Below are 25,403 nucleotides of genomic sequence, written 5' to 3' on the forward strand. Positions count from 1 at the left end.
AAAAAAAAAAGAAAGAAAAGAAAATAAAAATTCACAGTTCTGGTTCAGCTTAAACTTGGGTTTTTCCAGAAGTTTCCATTGGTATCCTAAAGGGTGAAAAATGGAATGCCTTCAAGGCCGAGACATAAGGCAGGCAATAAGGCAAGCCAGAGCTCAAAAGATGTCTGGGAGTTAGCAGCCAAAGAAAACAGAACCCAAACCAAACAAACCCAGGCTGCTCCTTGCTCTGCCCGACAGGCTCTAATCTGTTGGTAAACCTCAGTCTAGAATGTTCAGCCCTAGCATCACATTGAGGGCTGAGTTTGTACCCATCCCGTGTACTTTTTTTTTCTTTTTGAGACAGTCTCTCTCTCTGTTGCCCTGGGTAGAGTGCTGTGGCATCATAGCTCACAGCAACCTCAAATTCTTGGGCTCAAGTGATCTTCTCTCCTCAGCCTCCTGAGTAGCTGGGACTACAGGCACCTGCCACCATGCCCAGCTAAGTTTTCTCTTTTTAGTAGAGATGAGGGAATCTCACTTTTTCTCAGGCTGGTCTCGAATTCCTGAGCTTAAGCAACCCACCCGCCTCAGGCTCCCAGAGTGCTAGGATTACAGGTGAGCCACCGCACCTGGCCGCCTATGTGCTTCTACCTACCCTGCACAGTCTGCATTCCAGTGCATTCCTCATGCTTTTGTGACTATAGTAGAAGCTCTGTAAGTTGGCCACCCAAGGGACTGTAATAAGCTGGTGGACATATAGAGGTGGTCACCATAAGGAACTGGGCCTTCTGCACTGACACGTACATGTAGTGCATGTACTGTCTATGACAGTTAGGTCAACTTAAGGAGGGGGTCAGTGTAGCGGTCAGCTATGGAGGGTCTCCTGCATTTGTCCACTCGTTTGTGTCTTCTACATTTAGCGCCCTCTCCTCTAGTTTGTGATCCTTGTGTATATGCTTTTTTTTTTCTTTTTTTTGAGACAGAGTCTCGTGGGTGGCGCCTGTGGCTCAAAGGAGTAAGGCGCCAGCCCCATATGCTGGAGGTGACGGGTTCAAACCCAGCCCTGGCCAAAAACTGCAAAAAAAAAAAAAAAAAAAGATTACCAAAGTGCCTTCTGGAAGAGAGAAAGAACTATAAAGATAGATTTATAGCTGATAAAATCAGAAGGAATGACAGAAGTAGAAAATCATCCTTTTACAATCGCTAATGAAATGACTACCACTTATTCAGTCTGAAAAGACGATTTAAATACTCCATTTTCCAACCACGGATCTGTGTAAGGCCATATTTTCTTCACATGCTTCAACCAAAACAACATATTGCAACAGACTGAATGTGGAGACAGATGTGAGAACCCAGCTGCCCTCTATTAAGGCAGACAGTAAAATGACTTAGGAGATTGTAAAACAATGTCATTGGTGTCATTAAATTTTTCAGTTTGGAAAATTAACATCTAATGGGTTTGCTTTTTTTTTTTTTTTTTTTGCAGTTTTTGACCAGGGCTGTGTTTGAACCCACCACCTCTGGCAAATGGGGCTGGCGCCCTACTCCTTTGAGCCAGAGGCGCTGCCCTGGGTTTGCTGTTTTAAAAAATGAGTTAATCAAAAATTATCAGTTTTGATTTCTGATATGGTAAATAAATACTGACAGATACAGCCTACATACACAAAAGCTTTTTGGGATTTCAGTATTTTTTAGCATGTAAAGAGGTCATGAGATCAGCGTTTGAAAACCATTGGCCTGTGTAGGATTCTCATGAAAATGTTTAACCTGAATCTAATCATGTGGGGGGAAAATCAGACAAACCCAGATTGTGGGACTTTCTACTAAACAGCTGGCATGGGGCTCCTCCAAAATGTCAAAGTTCTAAAAGACAAAAATACGTGGAAAATCTTTTTAGATTAAAGGAAATTAAACAGAGCTTTTAACCAAATGAAATAAATAGTGTTTGACTGGATCGTAAATGAAAAAAATATATATATACAGAGCATTGTGTGAACAACTGAAGAAACTTTAATACTATCTGAATATTAGAGAAATTATTGCATCAATGTTAAATTTGTTGGGTGTGATAATATTACGGAAAGAATGAAGAATGTTATTGTCTTTAGGACATAAATTTTGAAGTCTTTAGAAGTGAAACACCTTGATGTCTGCAACTTATTAATACTTCCAAATAGCTGAGTATAGATATTCAGTGCCCTCACGATTCTTTCAAATGTTCTGTTTGTTTTCCGGAAGACGACGCATTCTGAAGATGCGTACAGAATGAGACAAAGGTTTGGACCAGTTTCTCACGTGAGTCAAGCAGATGCTGGTCATGTGAATTGGCAAGAGGGGAAGAAATATCTGGCAGAGTGTGAAAGAAAACTGGACAATAATGATCTAGTTCGTTTTAAAATATCTTAAAATAATACTCAGGGTTTTTTTGATACAAGTGAAGGAAAAAGGTGAAAGAAGAGAAAGAGAAAGAAAGAAACAACATCTTACTGAGCACATTACAGACCAACAGACTAAGAATTTAACGGGCTTATTTGATGTAACTCTAGAACAAAACAGATATCATACAGGTATTTAATTTTCCCAAGGAATAATGGATAGTAAGGTAGGTGGGAAATACTAAGGCCTAGAGCCTTAGGCTAATACCTAAGATAGCCTGGGATGTGCCGGCGGGAGCAGACATTCAGACCTGAGCACGTGACCCATGAAGGGGCTGCTTGGAGAGTCAGGCCACGCTGGAGGGCAGGAGACTAGAGCAGACACCAGCTGCCTCTGACACCACAATGGTGCCAAGCTCCTCCCTGAACCAGAGCCACCCCAAACAGCAGCCAATTTACCAATCCCAATTTTAATCTAACTATCAAATACTTATGTAGAGACTGATATATTTCTAAACTTTTAAATATGCGAAGATATATGTTGTCTTCACCCAAGATAGCCAATCACAGCATTCAGTGCTTCAAAGAGGAAGTCTAATGTCAGCCCAGTTTTTGTTTCTGGGTAGTTAATCAGCTTTTTGCTCTTATTAAATCTGAAACGCATTTTTTCTTACAAAAATAATAAAAATTCCCAATAAATGCAAAAGTCTAGCTTTAAAAAATTATATTTGCCTGGAATGCAATGAGGTTTTTTGATCTACAAAGTAAAATTTGCATTTAACTATTAAATGACCTAATTGGCTAGATGACCTTGAATGACTCATTTAACCTGTTGGAACTGCATTTTCCTCATCTATAAAATAATAGTTCAAAAATTGTTTTGAGGGTTAAATAATGTGTATAAAACCTGCCGCACCATGGCAGATAGAGACTAAATGCTTAGTCAGTAGTGATTATCACAGTTCAATAAACAAATATTTACGGGCTATCTGCCATATGCCGACATTGTCTAGGTACTGATGACGTGGTATTCAAAAGATCCCAGCAGCTGATTTTCTATAATCAATTAACACTTTCGCTTGCTTTGTCTTCTAGTTTCTTCTTCAAACCCACTGGTGATCTATGGGTTGTGTGTGTGCTCTCTACCCATCACACCCGTTATCCAGGACCACAGAGATAAGATATTGTGTTTTAGCATCAAATAGACTTTCTCTCAGATTCAGTTCTGCCACTATCTATACTCTGAGAAAAATTGTTTACTCAAAGTCTTAATTATCCAACTTACAATACAGAGATAAACATTTTTATAAGGCTGTCATATGGATTGAATGAGCTAAATTAGATAAAATGTTATCACAATGACTGGTACATAATAAAAACAATAAATCACAGACTATAATTTTCATTAGTTTTCCTTTTTCCTTTCATTCTGAAGTAACTTCTTAAATAAGAACTCTACATAACTGATTTTATTTTCAGCTCTTTATAGCTTCTAATACAGACTTTAACTCTGGCAGGGCACTCTGGATCTTGCTGTAGTATTTCCTTACCTCACTAGGCTATATTTTCATCTCATTTAGTTCTTCCCTTATGATACTCATTCTTGTTTCTCAGACAGTGTTGTCTTTTATAATAACTCAAAGATTATTATCCAAATTTTTCTTCTCTTATTTTTAGAAAATACATTTAAAGTATGCTTTTCCTAAGACCTAATCTGCCTATGACTGATAAACGTATTAAATTAGACAACTGGACAGCGTTCTAGGGAAGGAACGTGACTGCTAAACGGGAGCCTGGCAGTCACCGGAGTTTGGTATGTTTCAGGACATTCCTGAAGCTGGAGTCAGAAAGAGTTGGATGAGTGGGGGAAGGTGGCGTTAGAAAAAGAAGGAGAGAGCAAAGAGCCAATTGTCAAGCTGCTGAGAGATGGCCTGGACTGTCTGAGGGAGCGAGTAAGGCTGGAGATGATTGAGCCAGGGAGAGTTACAGTACAAAGTACGATCAGAGACAACAGGGCTCCGATCCTCCAGGGCCGTGGCCACCACTGTGAGAACTCCACAGTGAAAGAGACACGGTGCTATCCGAGGGGTTTGAGCAGAGGAGAACATAACCTGATTTACAGACAGACTGTAGGAGGGCAAGGGTAGAATGAGACCTAGAGAGGTCACTGACATGAGTCCAAAGGGGACAGTGGTGGTTGGATCAAAGTGGTAAGTGGAGGTGGTGATGAGAGATGGGAGTTTAGATTGATTCTGAAGGACTGAAGTGCTTTATAAATGTCCTACTTAGTGACACATTTCAATACCTAATTTTATTTTTAGAAACTAACACCTCTAGGTCATCATTTAAAATTATTTGTTTTGGTCTCTTCTCTTTGTCTTCCTGAAGTTTAATTTCTTTTTGACTATGGATTGCTTCTTATTCATCCTCTTTCTAAACAATACAACCCCCCCAAATCTCTTCTGAATTCTCTCTTAATTATTCACATATCTTTTAACTTATAAAATATCAACTTGTACCCAGCATTTAACTAGTGATACCTGACACTTGTAATTATATATTTCGCTAACCAGTAAGTATTTAGAAAATGTAAGGAACTACAAATTACCTGTGAGATTAAAACTTAAAAAACAAAACCCAGAATCATTTGACCTCATATACCACTGAGAAAAGAATTTAAGAACTCTACGCAATAATTATTCACAATTATAAAATTATTTACCAAAAAGATAGTTTACATATTGTGCTATTCTAATGTGAGAGTGTAACATTTTAGATACAAATGGATAATTTTTTCCCTTATATTTATTCAGTTTATTGTTTTTTCCTGAGTGTAGAAACACCAAATTTATCAAACTTCAATTTCATTAGTTAATTAGTTAACATTTTCCTGATTGTTCTTTAGGTCTAGGCCCTCAAATTTATAAGACTTGACTACTACTACCAGATTGTTAAGTCTTTCCTGATAAATCTCCTACTTATTTGCTACTACCAAACAGTGATGAATAGTGCAGTGACGTGAAAACAGTTTAATTTGTATAATACACAGTCTAATTTGTATAATACGGCAGAATGGGTTTGATCACCAGCTCAATGACTAACAGGCTGGGTGACTTCCTGTTTCAATTCTTGTGTCTAAAAAAAGAGAATGGAAGTAACTTCTCAAATAACTCCTGACTCAAAATGAAAGGAAACGCAGGTATACTTCATTTTACTGTGCTTAGAGGATGCTGCATTTTATTATAAATTAAAGGGTTGTGGCAACCCTGTGTCAGCACCGTTTTCCAACAACATGCCCTCACCTCATGTCTCTGCGCCACAGTGTAGTAATTCTTGTAATATTTTAAAATTTGTCACTATTATATCTGCCATGGTGATCTATGATCAGCGACCTTTGATATTACTGTTATAATTGTTTGGGGCACCAAGAACTGTGCCCATATAAGAAAGGTGAACTTCATTGATAAATTATTGTATGCTTCCCACCTCTCTTTCTCTCTCCTCCACCTTCCCTTTTCCCCAAGACACAGACAGTATTGAATTTAGGCCAATTAAGAACTGTAAGGAAAAGCTGCACATCTCTCACTTTATATCAAAAGCTAGAAGTGATTATGTTTAGTGAGGAAAGCTTGTCCAAAGCTGAGATAGGCTGAAAATGGGCTTCTTACACCAAACAGCTAGTGAAGTTGGGAATGCATGGCAAAGTTCTTGAAGGAAATGAAAAGTGCTGCTCCAGTAACACACTGTAAGAAAGCAAAGCCTTCTTGCTGATACGGAGAAGGTCTGAATGGAAGCCACAAGATTTCCTAAAGCCAAAGCCTCTTCCAGAATAAGGTCCTCACTCTCTGAGCTTCTGCAAAGGCCTCTAAGAGAAGGAAGTGTCACAGGAAAGGCTGCAGCTAGCAGAGTTTGATTCCTGAGGTTTGAGGAAAGAATCCATTTCTGTAACATAAAAGTGCAAAGTGAAGTAGCAAGTGTGAACGTAGGAGCTGTAGCAAGTTATCCCGCAGATCTAGCTAAGATTACCAATGAAGGTGGCTACGCGACACAGATTGTCAACACAGATGAAACAGCCTCATGCTACCTAGGACGTTCTTAGCTACCGAGAAGTCAATGCTTCCAAGGGCAGGCTGGCACTCCTGTGACTTGAAGTTGAAGCCAGTGTTCACTGCCATTCTAAAATCCTAGATCTATTCCAGGATCTCAAGGCTGGTTCAACATACGTAAATCTATAAATGTAATTCGTCACAAAAAACAAATTAAGAAACAAAGACCATATGATACTCTCAACTGATGCAGAAAAAGCCTTTGATAATATCCAGCATCTCTTTATGGTCAGAACACTTAAGAAAATTGGCATAGAAGGGACATTTCTCAATTGATAGAGGCCATCTACAGCAAACCCACAGTCAATATTGTATTGAATGGAGCTAAATTGAAATCATTTCCACTCAGCTCAGGAACCAGGCAAGGTTGCCCTGTGTCCATTGCTCTTTAACATTGTAATGGAAGTTTTAGCCATCTCAATTAGGGAAGAAAAGGCAATCAAGGGTATCCACATAGCATCAGAAGAGATCAAACTTTCACTCTTCACAGATGATATGATTATATACCTGGAAAACACCAGGGATTCTACTACAAAACTCTTAGAAATGATCAAGGAATACAGCAGCGTCTCAGGTTACGAAATCAACACCCATAAGTCAGTAGCCTTTATATATACCAACAACAGTTGAGCTGAAAAATAGTCAAGAACTCTATTCCTTCTGTTTACAGTAGTGCCAAAGAAGATGAAATACTTGGGAGTTTACCTAACAAAGGACGTGAAAGATCTCTATAAAGAGAACTATGAAGCTCTAAGAAAAGGAATAGCTGAAAATGTTAACAAATGGAAAAACATACCATGCTCATGGCTGAGAAAAATCAACATAGTTAAAATGTCCATACTACCTAAAGCAATATATAATTTTAATACAATTCCTATTAAAGTTCCATTGTCATACCTTAAAGATCTCGAAAAAACAATACTTCGTTTTATATGGAATCAGAAAAAACCTCCAATAGCCAAGACTTTACTCAGAAATAAAAACAAAGCAGGAGGAATCACGCTACCAGACCTCAGATTATACTATAAATCCATAGTGATTAAAACAGCATGGTATTCGCACAAAAACAGAGAGGTAGATATATGGAACAGAATAGAGAACCAAGAGATGAATCCAACTACTTATTGATATATGATCTTTGACAAGCCAATTAACAACATTGAGTGGGGAAAAATTCCCTATTTAACAAATGGTGCTGGACGAACTGGCTGGCGACCTGCAGAAGACTGAAATTGGACCTACACCTTTCACCACTAACCAAGATTGACTCTCACTGGATTAAAGATTTAAATTTAATACATGAAACTATAAAAATACCAGAAGAAAGTGTAGGGAAAACTCTTGAAGAAATCAGCCTGGGTGAATATTTTATAAGGAGGACCTCCGGGCAATTGAAGCAACATCAAAAATACACTACTGGGAACTCATCAAATTAAAAAGCTTCTGCACAGTGAAGAACACAGTAAGTAAAGCAAGCAGACAGCCCTAAGAATGGGAGAAGATATTTGCTGGTTATGTCTCCAACAAAGGTTTAATAACCAGAATCCACAGAGAACTCAAATGTATTAGCAAGAAGAGAACAAAGTGATCCCATCCCAGGGTGGGCAACGGACTTGAAGAGAAACTTCTGTAAAGCAGACAGGCACATGGCCTGTATATATGAAAAAATGCTCATCATCTTTAATTATCAGAGAAATGCAAATTAAAACTACTTTGAGATATCATCTAACACCAGTAAGATTAGCTTATATCACAAAATCACAGGTGCTGGCACGGTTGTGGAGAAAAGGGAGCACTTCTACACTGCTGGTAGGGTTGCAAATTACTATGTCCCTTTTGGAAAGTTATCTGGAGAATACTGAGAGAACTAAAAATAGACCTGCCATTTGATCCTATAATTCCTCTGCTAGGTATATATCCAGAAGACCAAAAATCATGCTACAATAAAGATATTTGTATCAGAATGTTCATTGCAGCCCAATTCATAATTGCTAGGTCATGGAAGAAGCCCAAGTGCCCATCAATCCATTAATGAATCAATAAATTGTGGTATTTGTATACCATGGAATACTATGCAGTCATAAAGAAAGATGGAGACTTTACCTCCTTCATGTTTACATAGATGGAACTGGAAAATATTCTTCTTAGCAAAGTATCTCAAGAATGGAAGAAAAGTATCCAATGTACTCAACCCTATTATGAAACTAATTTATAGCTATCATAGGAAAACTATAACCCAATTTTAGCCCAAAAATATGGGGAAAGGGAGGGGTCAGGGGAGGTATAAGTGGAGGGAGGGTGATTGGTGGGATCACGCCTATGATTTAGGGTACATGTGAATCTTACTAAATGTAGATTACTACCTCATGATAGTATTAATGTACACAGCTATGACTTAATAAAAAAAAAATCCTAGATCTCCTCATAATTACGCTAATCCACTCTGCCTCTTTGATGAATGAGTACAGTCACCTTTGACGCACTCCCCATGGGAAGCTATGTACCAATGATGCCAGTACGTACTCCACCCTTCAAAGCAATTTTGGAACTCTTTTTCTGAAATGGCCATCAGAGCTGTCATCAATTACTCTTGATGTCCCAAGTGTCATCAAAATGTCTTTCAATATTTCCTTTATTGTTGGGTAAAGAAAAAAGTAATTGGGGCCAGACTGGGTGAATACAGGGTGTTCCAATAGTTATTTGTTTCCTGGCTAAAAACTCCCTCATAGGAAGTGTTTATCAGTGAGCTCTTTTGGGACAATTTTTGCACACACCTTTTTCATACCAAGATGTTCCCAACTGTTTCTCTATTGATGTTTACTTGGTCTGCTATGCTTCTTGTAGTCAGCGATGATTTTGATGCCCAATTATAGGGCTTTGGGCAATGTTTTCATAAGTTCTGTTCATTACTTGCTGCCCGACCTTTCTTTATCAGCGATGCTCTCTCTCCCCTCAGTAAAATATTTAATCCATTTGCACACTGCTGTTTTTTCATGACATTATCCCTATAAATTTGGACTAACATGTCCCTGATTTCACTTCCACTCTTGCCAAGGTTAAAAAGAAATTTAATGCTTGTTCATTGCTCTAATTCAAGCTCTGACATCCTTGCCTTGGCACACAAAAAAACACACAACACCGATGATTGATGAACACCACTCAGCAAGACACCACCACGTGTGGACATGAACACAGTGGTGAGACACTGATACACCAAGGTTATGAAAACTTACCAAGTTGTTTTTCACAGTGCTGCCAAAGTATGTGCACAACGGCAAGTCTCAAACTTAATTGTCAGACCTCCTATTTCATAAGGCATAGCTGCCATGGATACTTATTGCTGTGAAAGATCTGGGCAATGTAAATTGAAACTTTCTGCAAAAGTATTCACTATCTAGATACCATTAAGAACATTTCCGGTTCATGGGAGGAGGTCAAAATATCAAACTAACAGGAATTTGGAAGAAGTTGATTCCAACCCTCACGGATGACTTTGAGGGGTGCAAGCCTTCAGTGGAAAAAGTGACTGAAAGTAGGCCAGAAATAGAAAGAGAACCAGCATTGGAAGTGGAGCCGGAGTGACTGAGTTGCTGTACTCCTGAGATAAAACTTGAACTGATGCTGAGTTGCTTCTTATAGATGAGCAAAGAAACTGGTTTCTTAAGGCAGAATCTACTGGTGAAGATGCTGTGAATGTTGTTGAAATGACAACAAAGGATTCAGAATATCCATATACTTAGTATGGAATACTGAGCTGGAGAGGACTGACTCCAATTTTAAAAGCAGTTCTATAGTGGGTAACAGGCCACCCAACAGCACTGCATGCTGCAGAGAAATCATCTGGGGAAGGAAGAGCCCATTGATGGGCAAACTTTATTAAATTGCCACAGACACCTCGCCTTTGGCCATCATCAACCACCCTGATAGACAACAGCTGTCAACATGGAGGCGAGAGACCATCCAGCAGCACACAGATTACAATTTGCTGGTTGCAGGTGATTGCTACCATTTTTTATCAACAAAGTATTGCTAAAAATGTAGATTTTATTTAAGTTTTAAAAAATTAAGATGTGACAATGTTTCCTCAGAGATAATGCTATTGCTTACTTAGTGGGGAACAAATAATGTGTGTTCACATCCATTCTGCACAGTGTTCTAGGCATAATCCTCCCTAAAAGCTACTTTCAACGTCTCCCTTTTCATGTACTTCCTACTTCTTTAGGTCAAAATTCCTCCACCTGCACCTCCACCACACATTCTTTTGACTTGAAAGTAGTATAAGCATAACTTCCATGTGCACGAGGAAACCAAAAAGTTTCTGTCACTCGCTTTATAGCAATATTCCCCTTAATGTGGTAGTCTGGAGCCAAACTCACAATATCACTGAGGTTTGTCTATAATTAACACAGCATGACGTACACGCTGCCTGGTAGGCAATACTGTCCTCAGAGGTAGAAGTGCCCAGCCTTCCTCCCCATCCTCTCTTCCTGCCTGTCCTCTCACATTTTTAGAGTTTTCCCTTGAGGAGAGAACATTCTGGGTAGGAGGCACAGTCTGCCTGCTGTCTATACTTTACCATCACTCATTTAGGAGAGAAAAAAGCTTTCTCTCAATGAAGGGTTGAAGGATGTCCAGTGTAGATGGAGGAGTCCTTTACGTAATCTTAGGACTGGCCTTCCTGGCACAACTTGCTGCCCATTGCTTTTGGAATTAACTTTCTCAAAAAAAAAAAAAAAAAAGTCAGCCGTTTCACTTCCCAACTTTTCCTGGACTCCTCTCTGAGTCAAAAAGTATTTTAAGAAACAGCAGACTAGCTCACTGAAATGCAGTCTCTGAGTCCATTTCCTACATATTTTGATTGGGCATATTTAGGATGAGGCTCAGAAATCTTCATAAACCAGAACCTAGGCAGATGGTTTAAAGATTAAAAGAAGAACATTGGCTTACCAGTCAAAATCCAAAGTAGATAATAGCTACCTTTTGGAGACATTAGTTTGTGATTTATTCAGTAGGCAGCCTACAGAGGTATCATATAGACCTCTGACATAAGTCTGGAGTTTAGGGAACAGGTGTGTGCTAGAGACAGAAAGCTGAGAATAAGAAGTAGGTGTACAGGCTCAGCGCCTATAGCTCAACTGGCTAAGGCACCAGCCACGTACACCTAAGGTGGTGGGTTCGAATCCCCAGCCCGGACCCGCCAAACAACAATGACGGCTGCAACCAAAAAATAGCCGGGCGTTGTGGCGGGCGCCTGTGGTCCCAGCTACTTGGGAGGCGGAGGCAGGAGACTCGCTTGAGCCCAGGAGTTGGAGGTTGCTGTGAGCTGTAATGCCATGGCACTCTACCCAGGGGGGACAGCTTGAGGCTCTGTCTCAAAAAAAAAAAAAAAAAAAAAAAGCTAAAAGAAGTAGGTGTACAAATAGAAGGGAAGAGCTCTAAGGACCGAGCATTTGGGCCTCTGATGTTAAAAGCTAAGGGAGATAAAGAACCTGAAAAGTAGCCAAAGAGGTAAATCAAGAGCTTAGTGTCCTGAAAACCAACTGAAAAAAGTATCTGTAGGAAGGTGGAGTAATCAACCTTTAAATTCTGCCAGGAGGTTGACAAACATGGGATCAAGAACTGTCCCTCAGATTTAGCAATATGGTAACCTAGAGGAGAGGCATTTTGGTGGAAAAACAAAGGGAAAAATGATTGGATTAAGTATAAGAGAGAATGGGGGGAGAAAATTCACTGGAAGAGTTTTGCTGTGAAAAAAGCAGAAAAACGGTTAGTGGTGAAGGGTGAGTGAAAGTATTTTGGTTATGTTTGATTTACCTTAAGATGGGAGATACAATAGTGAGTTTGCATGCTCATGGGAATGGTCCAGTAGGGAGGGGAACAATGATTTAAGGGTTGGAGGGAGAATTTCTGGGCCTGCCTTTGAGCTGGCAGGAGTGATCTGGATCTAGTACACGAAGGAAGAGGAAGGTAGGTCCCTAGAACAGAGGAAAAGGGGATTGTGGGTCAACGCCACATCTGACCTGCGCATGTTCTAGTAATAGTTTCAGGAAGTTTTCTCAGAAGCTAGGAAGCAAGCTGCAAATGAAGGCGGGAGAATGTTGGAAGCCTGAGAAAGAAGAGAAAGTGGAAGACAGCTGCCCGAAAGCCCAGAGGAATCAGTGGATTGTCTGCGGAGCGATGCCCAGTCATTCGGGATGTTCACGTTTCAGTCCCACCTGCCAATGATGCACATTTCTCTTCCCTAGAAATTCAGCTAGCAAATGTCGACCCTTTCTGCTGTCCATCAGTTTTCTTTACAAATAATTTTGACAAAGAGACACCAGATAATGGAGAAGAGGCAATGTAATGAATAAAAGGGGAGGTTCTCGGGGTTCCAATCTTGGGTCTACCATGACTATTTGCCTGTGCAAGAGACTTAACCTCTTTGCACGTCATGTAATACATTTAGCCAAGTTCTTGGCATGCATGAAGTAGTCAATAAATCCCATTATTATTATTATAGATGTTCAGAAGCTAATGACAAAAACTCTTTGGAAGATTTTTATCAAGGTAGAAAATCCTTTTTCCAAGTGTTTAAATATATAGCCATGAAACTTTCAATTTTTCAATGTTTGTATAATGTCTTCATAACAAAATCAAGTAACAATGGAATTATACCCAAGCACTTGTTTTTCAAGATGTTCTCTACATAACAAAGACATCTTTCAAATGGATCTACCTCCTTTTTCTATCATAAACACTCTATCTTCTAAGTATCATACCACTGAATCACTTGTCGTAGGAAAGGTCAGCAATTTAGAACACATATCCTTTTATAAAGGAAAATGTGTGCAGCAAAAGTTTACTTATAGTTCTTTACACTTTCATCTGCCCTGATCCAAAGTGAGTTCTGGGCTGCAGTCTGCATAAGGAAACATTTGCTGAAGTGATCTACTTCAAAAAACATCAACCAACCACTGTGGTCTCTGCTCTAAACAACACACACATTGTCACAAACTATGAAATTATAAGAATTTTGAAAATTTAATATTTAATATTCTTCTTCTAAAGCTTAGTTAGAATTCATACTTTCCCCCTCTATCCTTCTTAATACCTCAGAAGTATGTAGCTAAAGAGTTAGCTGTTCCCTATGTTCTCCGTTTCTACAATTCTTAGTTCATGCCTCTCATAAATATTATCAGACTGCATTTTAATAATGTGTTTAAATGGCTTTCTCCCTCAGTTATGAATCTGCCTTATTCATTTCTGAGTCTTAAAATCTAACACAACTCTGGGCACGAAAAATGCATTTTTGTGGGTTTTTAAGATATGAATAAAGAAACAGATGAATACATTAAATGACAAACCAGAATAACTCAATTCTTAGAAGTTATGTTGTGCACAAAAGGTTATTTCAATATCCTGGTGAGTATATTATATAGAATATACACAATTTGAAATTAAATTACATCACAGAAACCATGTTATCAGCTCCCTAGGTGTTCTCTCAAATGATTCAAAACTATCAAATCTTTTTCAAATCCATTCCGCACAGTGTTCCAGGCATAATCCTCACTAAATACTATTTCCTACATCCATCACTCTCTTCTTGTACGTCCTGCCTCTTCAGATACAATCCTCCGTCACGCCCCCACCACACGTTCTTTGCACAGTGCTCACACCTTGCTCAGTTGGCCGCAAACTACTCACTGGCCCCGTGCCTCTCTCCATCACCCCCGTTGGGTCCTCTGTGTGCCATCCTCAGACGATTTTCATTGCCTCTTACCTTCCTAGTTTCCCTAGTTTCATACCTTCCTACACACTTCTGAGGTATTAACTTTTCTAAAGCACATTCTGGAAGATGTCACTACATTGCTTAAAAACCTTTAGGGGCTCCTTCTGGTCTACTCAATTAATTGCAAACACCACTGTGTATCATTCTACCTTTTTCTGACCTCTGTTTAATGATAATCTGCACTATTCCTTTAAAGCCGCACTATCTAACTTTTTTTGGTGGGGTGGGAGAGGGCATGGGAGGGCAGGGGGTTATTGATCTTTTTAAAAATTTCATGAAAGTGATCTTAGAAAAACAGAAAAGATTTACTCATAATCTTAAGGGATTCTGACTATGTTCCATGTTTTCGCCAAATTGTCCTGCTGCTCAGTCTGTATTTTTTGTTGATAACAGCCATTATTACAACCCTTTCTATCAAATATCTCATGCATTCTCAGCAGCCCATCTAACAAGCTACCCTCACCATGAAAACATTATTTGGTGTCCCTAATTAAATGTGACCTTTTTTCCTCCTTGAAATCAAAACTACATTCAGTTTCTATTACCTATGTCACACCTGCTTATTGGATCAACCTATCTCCCTGATGGAACTGAAAACTATATGAAGTATTATGGTTTATTAATTTTTTGTAGCCTTCTGAAAAACCCAGTAAGAATTTATTTAAAATAATAAGAATAAATAGTATCAATAATAGTTTAAAACAAATATTTGTTGTAATTTTCAGGGCTGCTACATTGCAAAATGCCAGTAGACAACACTCTCAACATAGTCTATAAATTCCTTTGTGAGTATCTGTTCAACATCTCTTAGTTAAAACATTTTGAGCCAGATATATTCCAAAATGCAGAATAGTTTGTGTTTTAGAAAGATGCCTTCAGCTACGCTTTACAATGAAACATATTTATGCAGCCAAATATATGAATATTCATGCCGATTGCAAAATAGCCTCATGTGAGTTAGTATCAGGTGTTGCTGCCAAATGAATCAGCTCAGCTCTGGTATTGTTGATCAGTGATCACAACTAAATTTGTGTTTGCAGAGCTTTTGGCTATTGAGATTATGAGTGCAAACTTTGGGCCTGTGTCCATCCTTGGCACTGTCTGGTCAGGATGGATTTCTTGATTCACGATACAGGTAACTCCAAGTTTTCCTACTTAGTTTCCCACCACAAGTTTCATCCTTTGTTGGTCTCTTTCAACATTCTAGGGTACCTGAAGGTGAAAAGAGGAGCACACAGCCACTAGACAACATGGGGGAGCAAAGGTCCCCTGAACTCAACAGGGCCAGCATACAGGGAAGTCAGGTACAAACTTGCTGTATAATCGCAGCCTCTTCATCAATAACTTGCAGAGAGAACAAAGCAGATCATCAGAAATTTGGAAGCCCCTCATTGACTCAACAAAAGCAGTTTGATGTATATTTTTTTCTGATAGTTTCCCATTTCATACACCAAATGGGCGAAACTCTTTTTATGCGGAAGGGCATCACTGCTTGCTTCTTCACAAAATCAGATATTTTAGAGACCGTTTCACATGATAATATTTGCAGCTAGTTTACTACTTAAATGCCACAGAGTATTTAACTGCAAGAAGGTAGCACAATTTACTAATCTCTTATTAACAGACACCAGGGCTGTTTTTAGTTTCTCAGTATTACAAATACTGTAGTACTGTAATAAACATCTTCCTAAAGGCATTTCTACACATTTCCAGAGTTTTATCTAAGAATAAGTTTCTAGAAGTAGAATTGTTGGGCCACATTTTTAATAGGTAAAATACCAAATTGTCCTCAGACTCTCCAATGGCTATATTCATTGTTTTCTCAATATGATTGCTGAAATTCCTATATTATTGCAATCAGTAATGATTATTAGTGAGTAAAGCATTGTTCACACTTCTATAGACTATATTTTGTGAACCATCTTAATATCTTTTGCTTATTTTTCTTATCTTTCTCTTGGTTTGTGAGAATACTTTGTATATTAGGAATAACTTCCTGTTGACAGATTTGTTACAAATATTTTCCCAATTTGTTTTCTTCTGACTTTTTCCTTATATAAGAAATTTGAGGCTTAGTGCCTAGGGCACTAGCTACACACACTGGAGGTGGCGGGTCTGAATCCAACTGGGGCCCGCCAAACACCAATGACAATTACACCCCCAAAATAGCCAGATATTGTGGCAGGTGCCTGTAGTCCCTACTTGGGAGGCTGAGGCAAGAGAATCACTTAAACTCTACTGAGGGCAACAACACAAAAAAAGGCTCAGTGCCTCCTATGACACAGTGGTTACAGCGCCAGCTACATACACCGAGGGCCAGGCCACCTAAACAACAATGACAATTGCAACAAAAAATAGCCAGACGTGGTGGGCACCTGTAACCAACTACTTGGGAGGCAGAGGCAAGAGAATCGCTTAAGCCCAAGAGTTGGAGGTTGCTGTGAGCTGTGATGCCACAGCATTCTACTAAGGGCAACATAGTGAGACTCTGTCTCAAAGAAAAAAATAAAAGAAATGTGATAGTTATCATATACAAAATTGATCAAATTGTTTTTTGAATTATGGATTTTATGTCAATTTTAGAAATTGTTGGCATCCCGATATTATAAGTACATACTTTAATCTTTTCCTTCCATTCTTGTAAGAGTTTCTTTCCTTTAAATTAAAAAATACTTAGACTGTTGACCTACCTGAAATTTTTCTTATGTATAATAAGCCAGGCATAGGAAGATTATTTATTGAATAATCCATCTAAAAATAAATGCTTTTCAATTCCTATTTTTAAAGGCTGTGAATAAGTTCTACTGGCTCCTTTTCAACAAACTACCTTTTCTAACATCTGAAGGACAAAATAAATAGCTCTGCCAGCACTACCTATTATCTGGGGTGAGCAGATTACTTCTGAGTCTTTGCTTACTCACCTATGAAGTGGGACTGATGATTCTACTTTTTAGGACTGTTGGTAAGAATAGTGATGATAAGTCCGAAGCATTAACATGGCATGCAGGCTGTCAGGAATGACACCTCTTGGCATTTTTCTTCCCTGGTTCACTTACAGCCCTCTAAGTCTGCATCACACAGTTTAATTGGGCACTGAACTGCAGCGTTGTCTGTTAATCAGTCACTGCCATGTGCAGCGCAAGCTCCTTGAAATCAAGGGCTCTTCCTTCTGCTGCAGCAGAGTAGCCAGAAGAGTTTAAGAGCATTGGCTCCAGGAGCAGGTTCTGCTCTTCTGTTTACTACGTCAATAAAATTGATCTGTAAATCAAGGAAAAGAGAATCTGCCTCTATGGACTGTTGTGAGGGTTAAATGAGCTACTACAGGTAAAGGTATTAGAAGGGTGCCTGGATTTAGTAAACATTCAATAAACTATCATACCTATTTTTATAATTTTTATATTAAATATTTTGCTACAAATGTTACAGCATAGTTTTACGCTCATAGTCCATACGATGTATGTATGTGTTTATTCATATTATAAATAAATCACTTGGTCATAGACGAGTAAATAAAATGGAAAGCATTTGTACTATTTTCCTGAAAAAGTAATAATTATTATTAAGCACTATGCTGCAGAAAAGTATTTGATTATGTTCAACTGCCCTTCCAGAAATTGGTAGATGTGGAAGATGTATGGGGTGTGCACTTTTATACTAATAAAGATGGAATTTAAAAACCAAGGGTTTAAATGATTAGTGTGCTTATTTTGGAGTTTCTGTCTTAAGTGTCTATTATTTCTTCAGTCCTCTAAAGAAGTTACTGGTGAAAGATTCCTTGGAGTGACTTTGTTTTGCTGACAGGAGAGAGAGCTTCAGAACTCAGACTCTGGGTGGTGATAACACTGATAACACTGATGTTCCCTTGGAATCCTGAGCAGCAGCATTTTCAATCTTGACTACAAGTGTCATCCTATCTTTTCAAAAATGCCAAAAAGGTAGCAAACAAGATCAAGAAACTGCTTAGGAGTAGCTCAAGTACCTGAATAAACACTTGATTGAGACCTAAGGGTTTCCTGTTACCAAGAAGTGACTTTTAGAAAATGCTGGCTGAGAATCCATAGCTCCAATAAAACCTTAAGTGGAGATGCAAACCAAATAAACAGACAATACAGAGCTGCTCTGAGCAGAAGAAACTGGGCTGAGTTAAGGAGCACAGTTTTAAAATAGCCTTACCCAAGAGACCGTGTTTTTGTTTGAAAAAGAATAAAGTAATTAACGTTTGCTCAAATATAAAACAATCTGGAGAAACAGTATGGAAGCAGGGATAAGACATAGTCATCTCTCTGCATACCCGTCTGTGCAACAATAGTACCTCCACCTCCTAGGACTCTCACAGGATGAAATGAGCTAATACAACAAACTAGCTAGAACCACAGGATACGTTTGCAGAACACACTGCAATCTTACGAGACTTGTCTAATTGAATACTATTGTATTTTCTGGCTTTGGCAACATAAATCACATCAAAGTGTTTTCACCTTCACTAGTTGTTTTCTGTTTTGTTTTGCTTGTTTTCTTCTTCCTAGTTTTGTGCATGTCAAAGACAGGGACTGCACACATATGCATCCTGGTAGTTCCAGCATGAGCAAATTTTAAGTATAGTATCAATACATGTTTCTCGAGTGCACAAATGATTCAAATCATTTTAGCAGCAGCAAAGAAGCTAATCATCTAGTTTATTTAGGGATGTAACAAAATGTTTAAATATATGCTGGAAAGCCAGGCAGGTACTCAAGGAGACAAGTACAAAAAAGCACTTACTCAAGTAATGGTGTCATTAGCAATGCCTAAATATGAGGATTTTTGTCTTATGAAGTATTATAGAGTGGTTAAAAGAACAAATTAGAACTATATACAAACTCATGGGATCTGAAGTCATTGTGACATGAAAAAAACAGTATGGAGTATAATACAAAGAATATGATATGTGATACCATTTATATATTAACACACCCCAAAGACCATTATTACACACATACATATATGTACATAAAAAACTGAGATAAATAAAGGAATGGTAGGGAAGGCAGCAGATTAGAGGTAGGTATTAGAGAGGACTTCAGCCTTAAGGGTGGTATTTTAATTTTTTAAAGGAGAATGTATCATTGTGTTACTTGAGAAATTCATGACTCACTGGCACAGCTGGTAGCATGAGCAGGTCCATCGGATACCACTGCTTCTCTTCTGGTTCTGCAGTGGTATTAAAGTGCAAGCTCTGAAAGAGCATCAATAAACTGGGAATGCTACATAAACAAATATGGAGCAGATTATGACAAATGCTATCTTTTTAAACAGTTCTTTTTCCATATAGTCAAGGCTTTCAATGAGTCATAATGCAAAATTGTGCTTAAACCCAGCTTTATTATTCATGATAAATATCAAACTGAGAGATCTACAAATTGAAAAGGAATTGAATATGGAGTTTGAAATGAAGTCCAGTGAGTTCCCATATAATTATGTCTAGGGTAATGTGAAGACTGCTATAGGGTAGATGCTATTGGAGAGTACATTGAATTAAATAACGTTACTTGCAAAATATCTCCTTAGAGCCCAGACATTAAATAAATTATAGTGGAAGGAACTGCTGGATAACCAAAAGATGGAGAAAGTATTACAGAGCTCTAAAGACAGGACAAACAATTCACAGAAGTTGTTACTTATCCTTTGAATGTTTGATATTTCTCTTTCTGAGGTCTTATCCAGGAGAACTATGCACCAAATCAGTTATCTTATTAGCCTAGGACACCAATTATACTCGACTTTTGACCCTTTACTTACAAAAATATTTCATTTCTGTCTGGTTTCCTCTGTAGTTGATGTATGATGACGTCTAATTCTGAAACACTTTCCCTATTACCCGCTGCTTCTGATAGAGGGTCATCTCTCCAGTTGTCCAAGTAGTGCATAAGCTAGTAACTTACAACATCTGTGAGGAGTTATGTGCATGTGAACTGGCAAAACGTCCCTCTCTGCCACTGTACTGTAAACTGGGCTAGGGGGTGGCCAACCAGGTCTTTTTTGCCTTAGTGCTGTTTTACCAGCACCTAGCATAGTGCCAGGCTCACAACAGATGCTCAATAAATTAATACATAAACTAATGAGACTAATTTATTAATGATTAATACATGAATAAAAGGCTAAAGATATTATTGCCATACAATAGGAATCCATCATGGCCTACTTCAACTGGTATACATTTTAGGTGCATTATAACATTTGTTCAGCCATATGACATCAAGAGTATTCATGACAGATGCTGCCACATAGCAAAGCATCCAAAGAGTAAGGGCACATATTACCAATTATTATTATTGGTTCATGTAGCAAATATTTATGGAATGCCTAGTTTATTCCTAGCACCAGCTAGACATGGTGTATACCAAAATAAGCCAGTGAGAAATGGTCATTTCCTTTCCCATGCTGGGTCACTAGCCTGCACTTTTATGACTATCAAGTCATTATTACTTGATCTCCTGCAAAGGCATAAAGGCAATTTCTGACCACATCCTAGTTCATTTCAATCCTACAAGTCTTGGTAAAGGAATTCAATAGGCTATTAAACTAACTGTTTTCTTCTTAACCTTATCTTAAGACGTTCAATTAGCTTTAAATGGCTAATTTAAATAGCTTTAAATTCTCCCACCCTTACATCACCATTTCCTGAGTGGTACCTTCTTTTCTCTACCTCTTATCTCTTGTCTCATATCAGGGGAATCCAATTTTCATGGATGATTTCATAGGATTTGTGAACACCCACTCCTAACTTGGAAGAGGTGGGGAAACTGGTTCCTGGCTCCTAATTTTGTCTTCTCATCCGTGTCCTAAGTGAGAAGTTAGTGTGATCCATCCGTTTAGATCACGTGTCTCTGATCACCCTGGGTCTTGCTCTCTCCTTCGGGGTTCACTCTGACTTTCCCAGATGTTTCACCACGTGGTCCACGTTTCTCTCCCAAATGACTGTGGTGGTTCTTTGCCCACATTTCCTACTATGAGAAAGGAAACACAGTGGCGTAGAGCAGGGGCTCTGTGGAGTCGCACTCCTGGGTTGGAATCCTGACTCTCCACTTTCCTATCTGTAAATAAGGCAGCTTGACACCTCTGGGCCTTAGTTTCTTCATCTGTAAAATGGGAGTAATAATAACACCTGCATTGTTGGAACTAAATCAATTGAGACCGTAAAACACTTAAGTAGTAACTGCCACACAGAACGCACTTCATACTGTCTTGTCATCATCAGAATCCTCGGTCACTATATTAATATCCACATAATTACCTACTTTTCAACTACTGGCCACATTGGCATCACATATAGCTCTGTCTTGAACCAGCTCACCTCACACCACATTGCTTTATGCTAAGATTTCAGACCTGGTATTGAGTCTTTCTACTTATTTTTCTCATACCTGAAAACTCCCAGAACTTCTATTCTCTTGCCTTACCATCAATTCTCTCCTAATTCATCCAAACATTAGAAGCCTAACTTCTTTAATTCTCACAACTTCCTAATATAAATATTAAACTCTTAGTCAGTATAATCTTAATTTCTTCACTCTTCTTTGACTATATACTCTTAAAACTCTCCTCAATGCCTAGAGATCTTATTTTTCTTTTAATAACCAAATGAGGTTCCTATCTTCCAGGATGCCTCCCCCACATTCTACAACATATATGCTCCAGTCCACAACCCCCTCGACTCTGTCCAAACACACAAACCATGGAAATCTTATACCCATCACAGAATGGCTTATTTAGTCAGATTCTTTATTTAATTGTTTTCATGTGCATATACGTTACCTCCCCAACTATATTAAACAACAACTAGTGGAAGATGACTCTCTGCCAGATCTTCTTTCAAATACTTTTCATGTATCAACTGAATTAATCTTTCTAGCAACTCTAAGAAGTAGCTACTGCTTTTATCCTTATTTTATATTAAGGTAGAGAAAGGTGAAGTCAGGGAAAGAGCATCTTTGGCATAAATGTAAATATAAGGGGTATATAATAATTGTGGAATAAATGAAATTACTCAGCTTTATAATCTTGCCCTAATTTTATGAATGATTTATCAATATCTGTCTCAAGTTTGTTTTTATAAATATTACTGAATAAGAGGTCTTCACTTCTACTTCTCAGATCTATAGGACCATGCCAACAGTAGAATCCAACAAATGCTCTTTAAGAGTAAATCGGAAAAGACTTCCTCTATGGTTTTAGATGCTATTCTGATGATAATGTGAAAGCATTTGTATTTTACAGTTAGGATGCTCTTTCTTGTTTATATGCACTTTATGCAGTAACTTCTGAAAATTAAATAGCATTTATTACACATCTGTTCATACTCTGATTTATAAACATTGTGATCTAAAAATATCTAACTATGTTTACTAACAATCAGCTACTAACTAGTTGTGCACCTTTGGAAACACTGATTTATGTCTTTGGAACCTGCTTATGTATGAAAAGGAGCAGCTGGGTTAGGACAAATTAGCCTTCAGGGGATTCTAAGAAGGCCATTCACTTATAAATTACATGGAGGCTGTTAAGAATGGAGAAAAATCATATTAATGCAAAAAGGGATGTCTGGAAAACCAGAACCAGAGTCAGACAAAAATGGCAACTCTAATTACCCACTGGAAAACTGATTTTTACACACAAGGAACTTCAACTTCCATCTGTAACTGTGATTAAGTTACAATCATAACAGTAACTTCACTTATCAATGGATAAGTGAAGTCCATTCTCAGTTGACACATTCTCTCAATACTTCCTTTTAACAGTAGCTCAATTAATTTATATTAGAATGCAATTAAATTCCCTTAAAGCTGAATACATACAATATCAGTTAAATACATTCTTCTTTTGTGGAAAAAATCATATTCTAAAAATATACAAAGAAAATACCTTTATGAAGCACTCCTTTGAAAGCCCCTTAAAGCGTAAATTTCCTGCTCTCTTCTTTCTTGCTTATAAAGGGCTCTTAAAGTCAGGAAACTCAGAAATAGTAAACACAAAAGCCCATATGATCTTTGTTTTCTTGTCTAGGTGTGAACTCAGCACTCCAGGGAGAATCCTAAACTCAATTTCAGCTTGTCGTGAAATACATTTTTGCTAGTATCAAAATGTAAAATGATGTTCCAATGTACTGTGGTCATCAGATATGAATGTGTTTGGTTGCTTGGAGTTTAATGCAGGTGGAAAGAAAAATTCAAAGTCTGGAACACCCTGGGCAAGTCAATCTGAAATCATTAGATAAGCAATCTAAAATGGCTTTAAAAACACAAAAGTTTTACTTAGGCCAAAATACTTCTTTAGAAATCATATTACTATGATGTCCAAATGACTCATTTGTTTTAAACTGTTTACTCCTATTCTCTTACAAACGTACAAAAACTGAGCAAAAAGGAATTTTAAAATATTGTTTAGAATTACCACACTATAAGTAGTACATAAACATGCATATAGGGAACAGACAAAACCACACAGAGATCCTGTGGCTGCAACATACATGCAAGTGTGTTATATGTATGTTACATTATAATTTCAACTCTTACCATTTTTCTTTTAATGAAAAATTAAAGTGCTTTATATATAACAGATACATCAAAAATTACAATTAGAACATAGCTGTTTCCTGAATGCTAAATAGTTAAGGAACAACAATACCACTGTCCTCAAGATTATCATGACTTGTATCTCATATTGAAAGTATTAACCAAAGAGTTTGCAATTATAATATCTACACGCATTCAATTTTGAGTATTATAAATAACAACATTGTTAAAATGTCATCATATATTTTAAGTTATATGGAAATATCATTTCTTAGAAGAAGCAAGGGGTAATTCAAATCTATAAAATATTCAATGATCTCCATTTATAATTAAACTAATAATAAAGTGTTAGGGGAAAGAAGCCTACCTTCCATTGCCCTTTTAAAGAAGACCTTACAGCTCCCACAGGTAAGGACACCATAATGACAGCCTGAAGCTTCATCCCCACAGATTAAACAAATCTTCTGAGGTAAGGACTCGAAGCTGTACTGTGGGCTCTGGCTGGCTTCTGAATCGGGCCTTGAAATGCAAAACAAATTACTCCATTTATTTTTTGGTGCACCAGTATCTAATACTAAAAGTTTCTTAAACTACCATTAACACAGTGAAAGGAGATTTTAAAAACAGAAGTGCACATACTCACACTTGAAAGACATGCAAACTTTGAATATAGTGTAATAGACTACCTGCAACTGGATTCACAGGCTTGCAAATTAGGAGCTATTTATCAGTAGCATCAATATCAAAGAATAGTAACTAGTGTATAATTTTATGTTCAGGAAAGCTAAAGTCCATTTATTAAAAAGCAATCTTTCTATAGAATTTCTTATACGGAAGGAATTCCTTTTGTTTTAACAGACAAACTGTTATGCCCTTCCTGTACTGGTTTGGGTTTAAGAGTTCAGTTTACTTAGCACTGCTTTTGTTTTGAGTTTTTAAGACACAACCCTGTAATGATTGTTATTACAAGGTGTATAGGTGTTTGTTATATTGAAGTGTTTTTCAATACTGACACTTGTCTCTATTCAATCTATAAGACTCAAAACAGAGCATTCTCTTTTATTCATTATTTCACTATGTGAATTAAAATGTTTTAAAAACTTGTATGAGAAAAAGCTATAACGAATCCCAAACAGTATTAGAAAACGGCCCAGTGCTGTAATTTAAATGCTTAAATCCATAGTTCAGACATATCACACTTAAAATTAATTTTAATCTCAAAATTCGCATGCAAATCGAGCGAGTTAATTGTCCAAATCCTTCAGATGGTTCTGCTATCGGTTCTGGCTGGCCACCTTTCCTCAAGTCCCACCCCTCCCGTGGGAACCGTGCCTGGTAAAAGTCCTTCTAAGAAAAGCAGCCTTCGATAAAGCCCCCAACTCGCCACACCCTTTCCACTCCGCTGGGCTACAGCGGACCTAGCGTGACGCTGCACATTTGATACCAGCGTTGGTCCTGCTTCGGAATCTCCAAGATTCGGAAAGTTTTTAAAAATGCTTTCAGGGAGGCTCCAAAAATGGCATATTCTGCACCTCCCGGATAGTCCCCCAGAGAGTGAGCCTGAAAGAGGGAAGAAGAAAGGGGGCAACCCGTCCGGGTGCCCTGCCCGGCTGCC

The 25,403-nt window shown here is 38.1% G+C and overlaps 1 protein-coding gene across 2 annotated transcripts in view; it reads right to left on the reverse strand.

Annotated features, from left to right (window-relative positions):
• Nucleotides 1-25,403, reverse strand: part of PGR (progesterone receptor) — an 88,879-nt gene that overhangs the window by 61,627 nt on the left and 1,849 nt on the right. For both annotated transcript variants that reach the window (XM_003780784.2, XM_003780785.2), the window contains exon 2: nt 24,156-24,307. In XM_003780784.2, the coding sequence (XP_003780832.1) occupies nt 24,156-24,307 (152 nt within the window). The remainder of the gene's footprint in view (nt 1-24,155; nt 24,308-25,403) is intronic.

The sequence above is a fragment of the Otolemur garnettii genome, unplaced genomic scaffold (genome assembly GCF_000181295.1).
Source record: "Otolemur garnettii isolate 467f Iridium unplaced genomic scaffold, OtoGar3 scaffold00001, whole genome shotgun sequence".
NCBI classification, from domain to species: domain Eukaryota; kingdom Metazoa; phylum Chordata; class Mammalia; order Primates; family Galagidae; genus Otolemur; species Otolemur garnettii.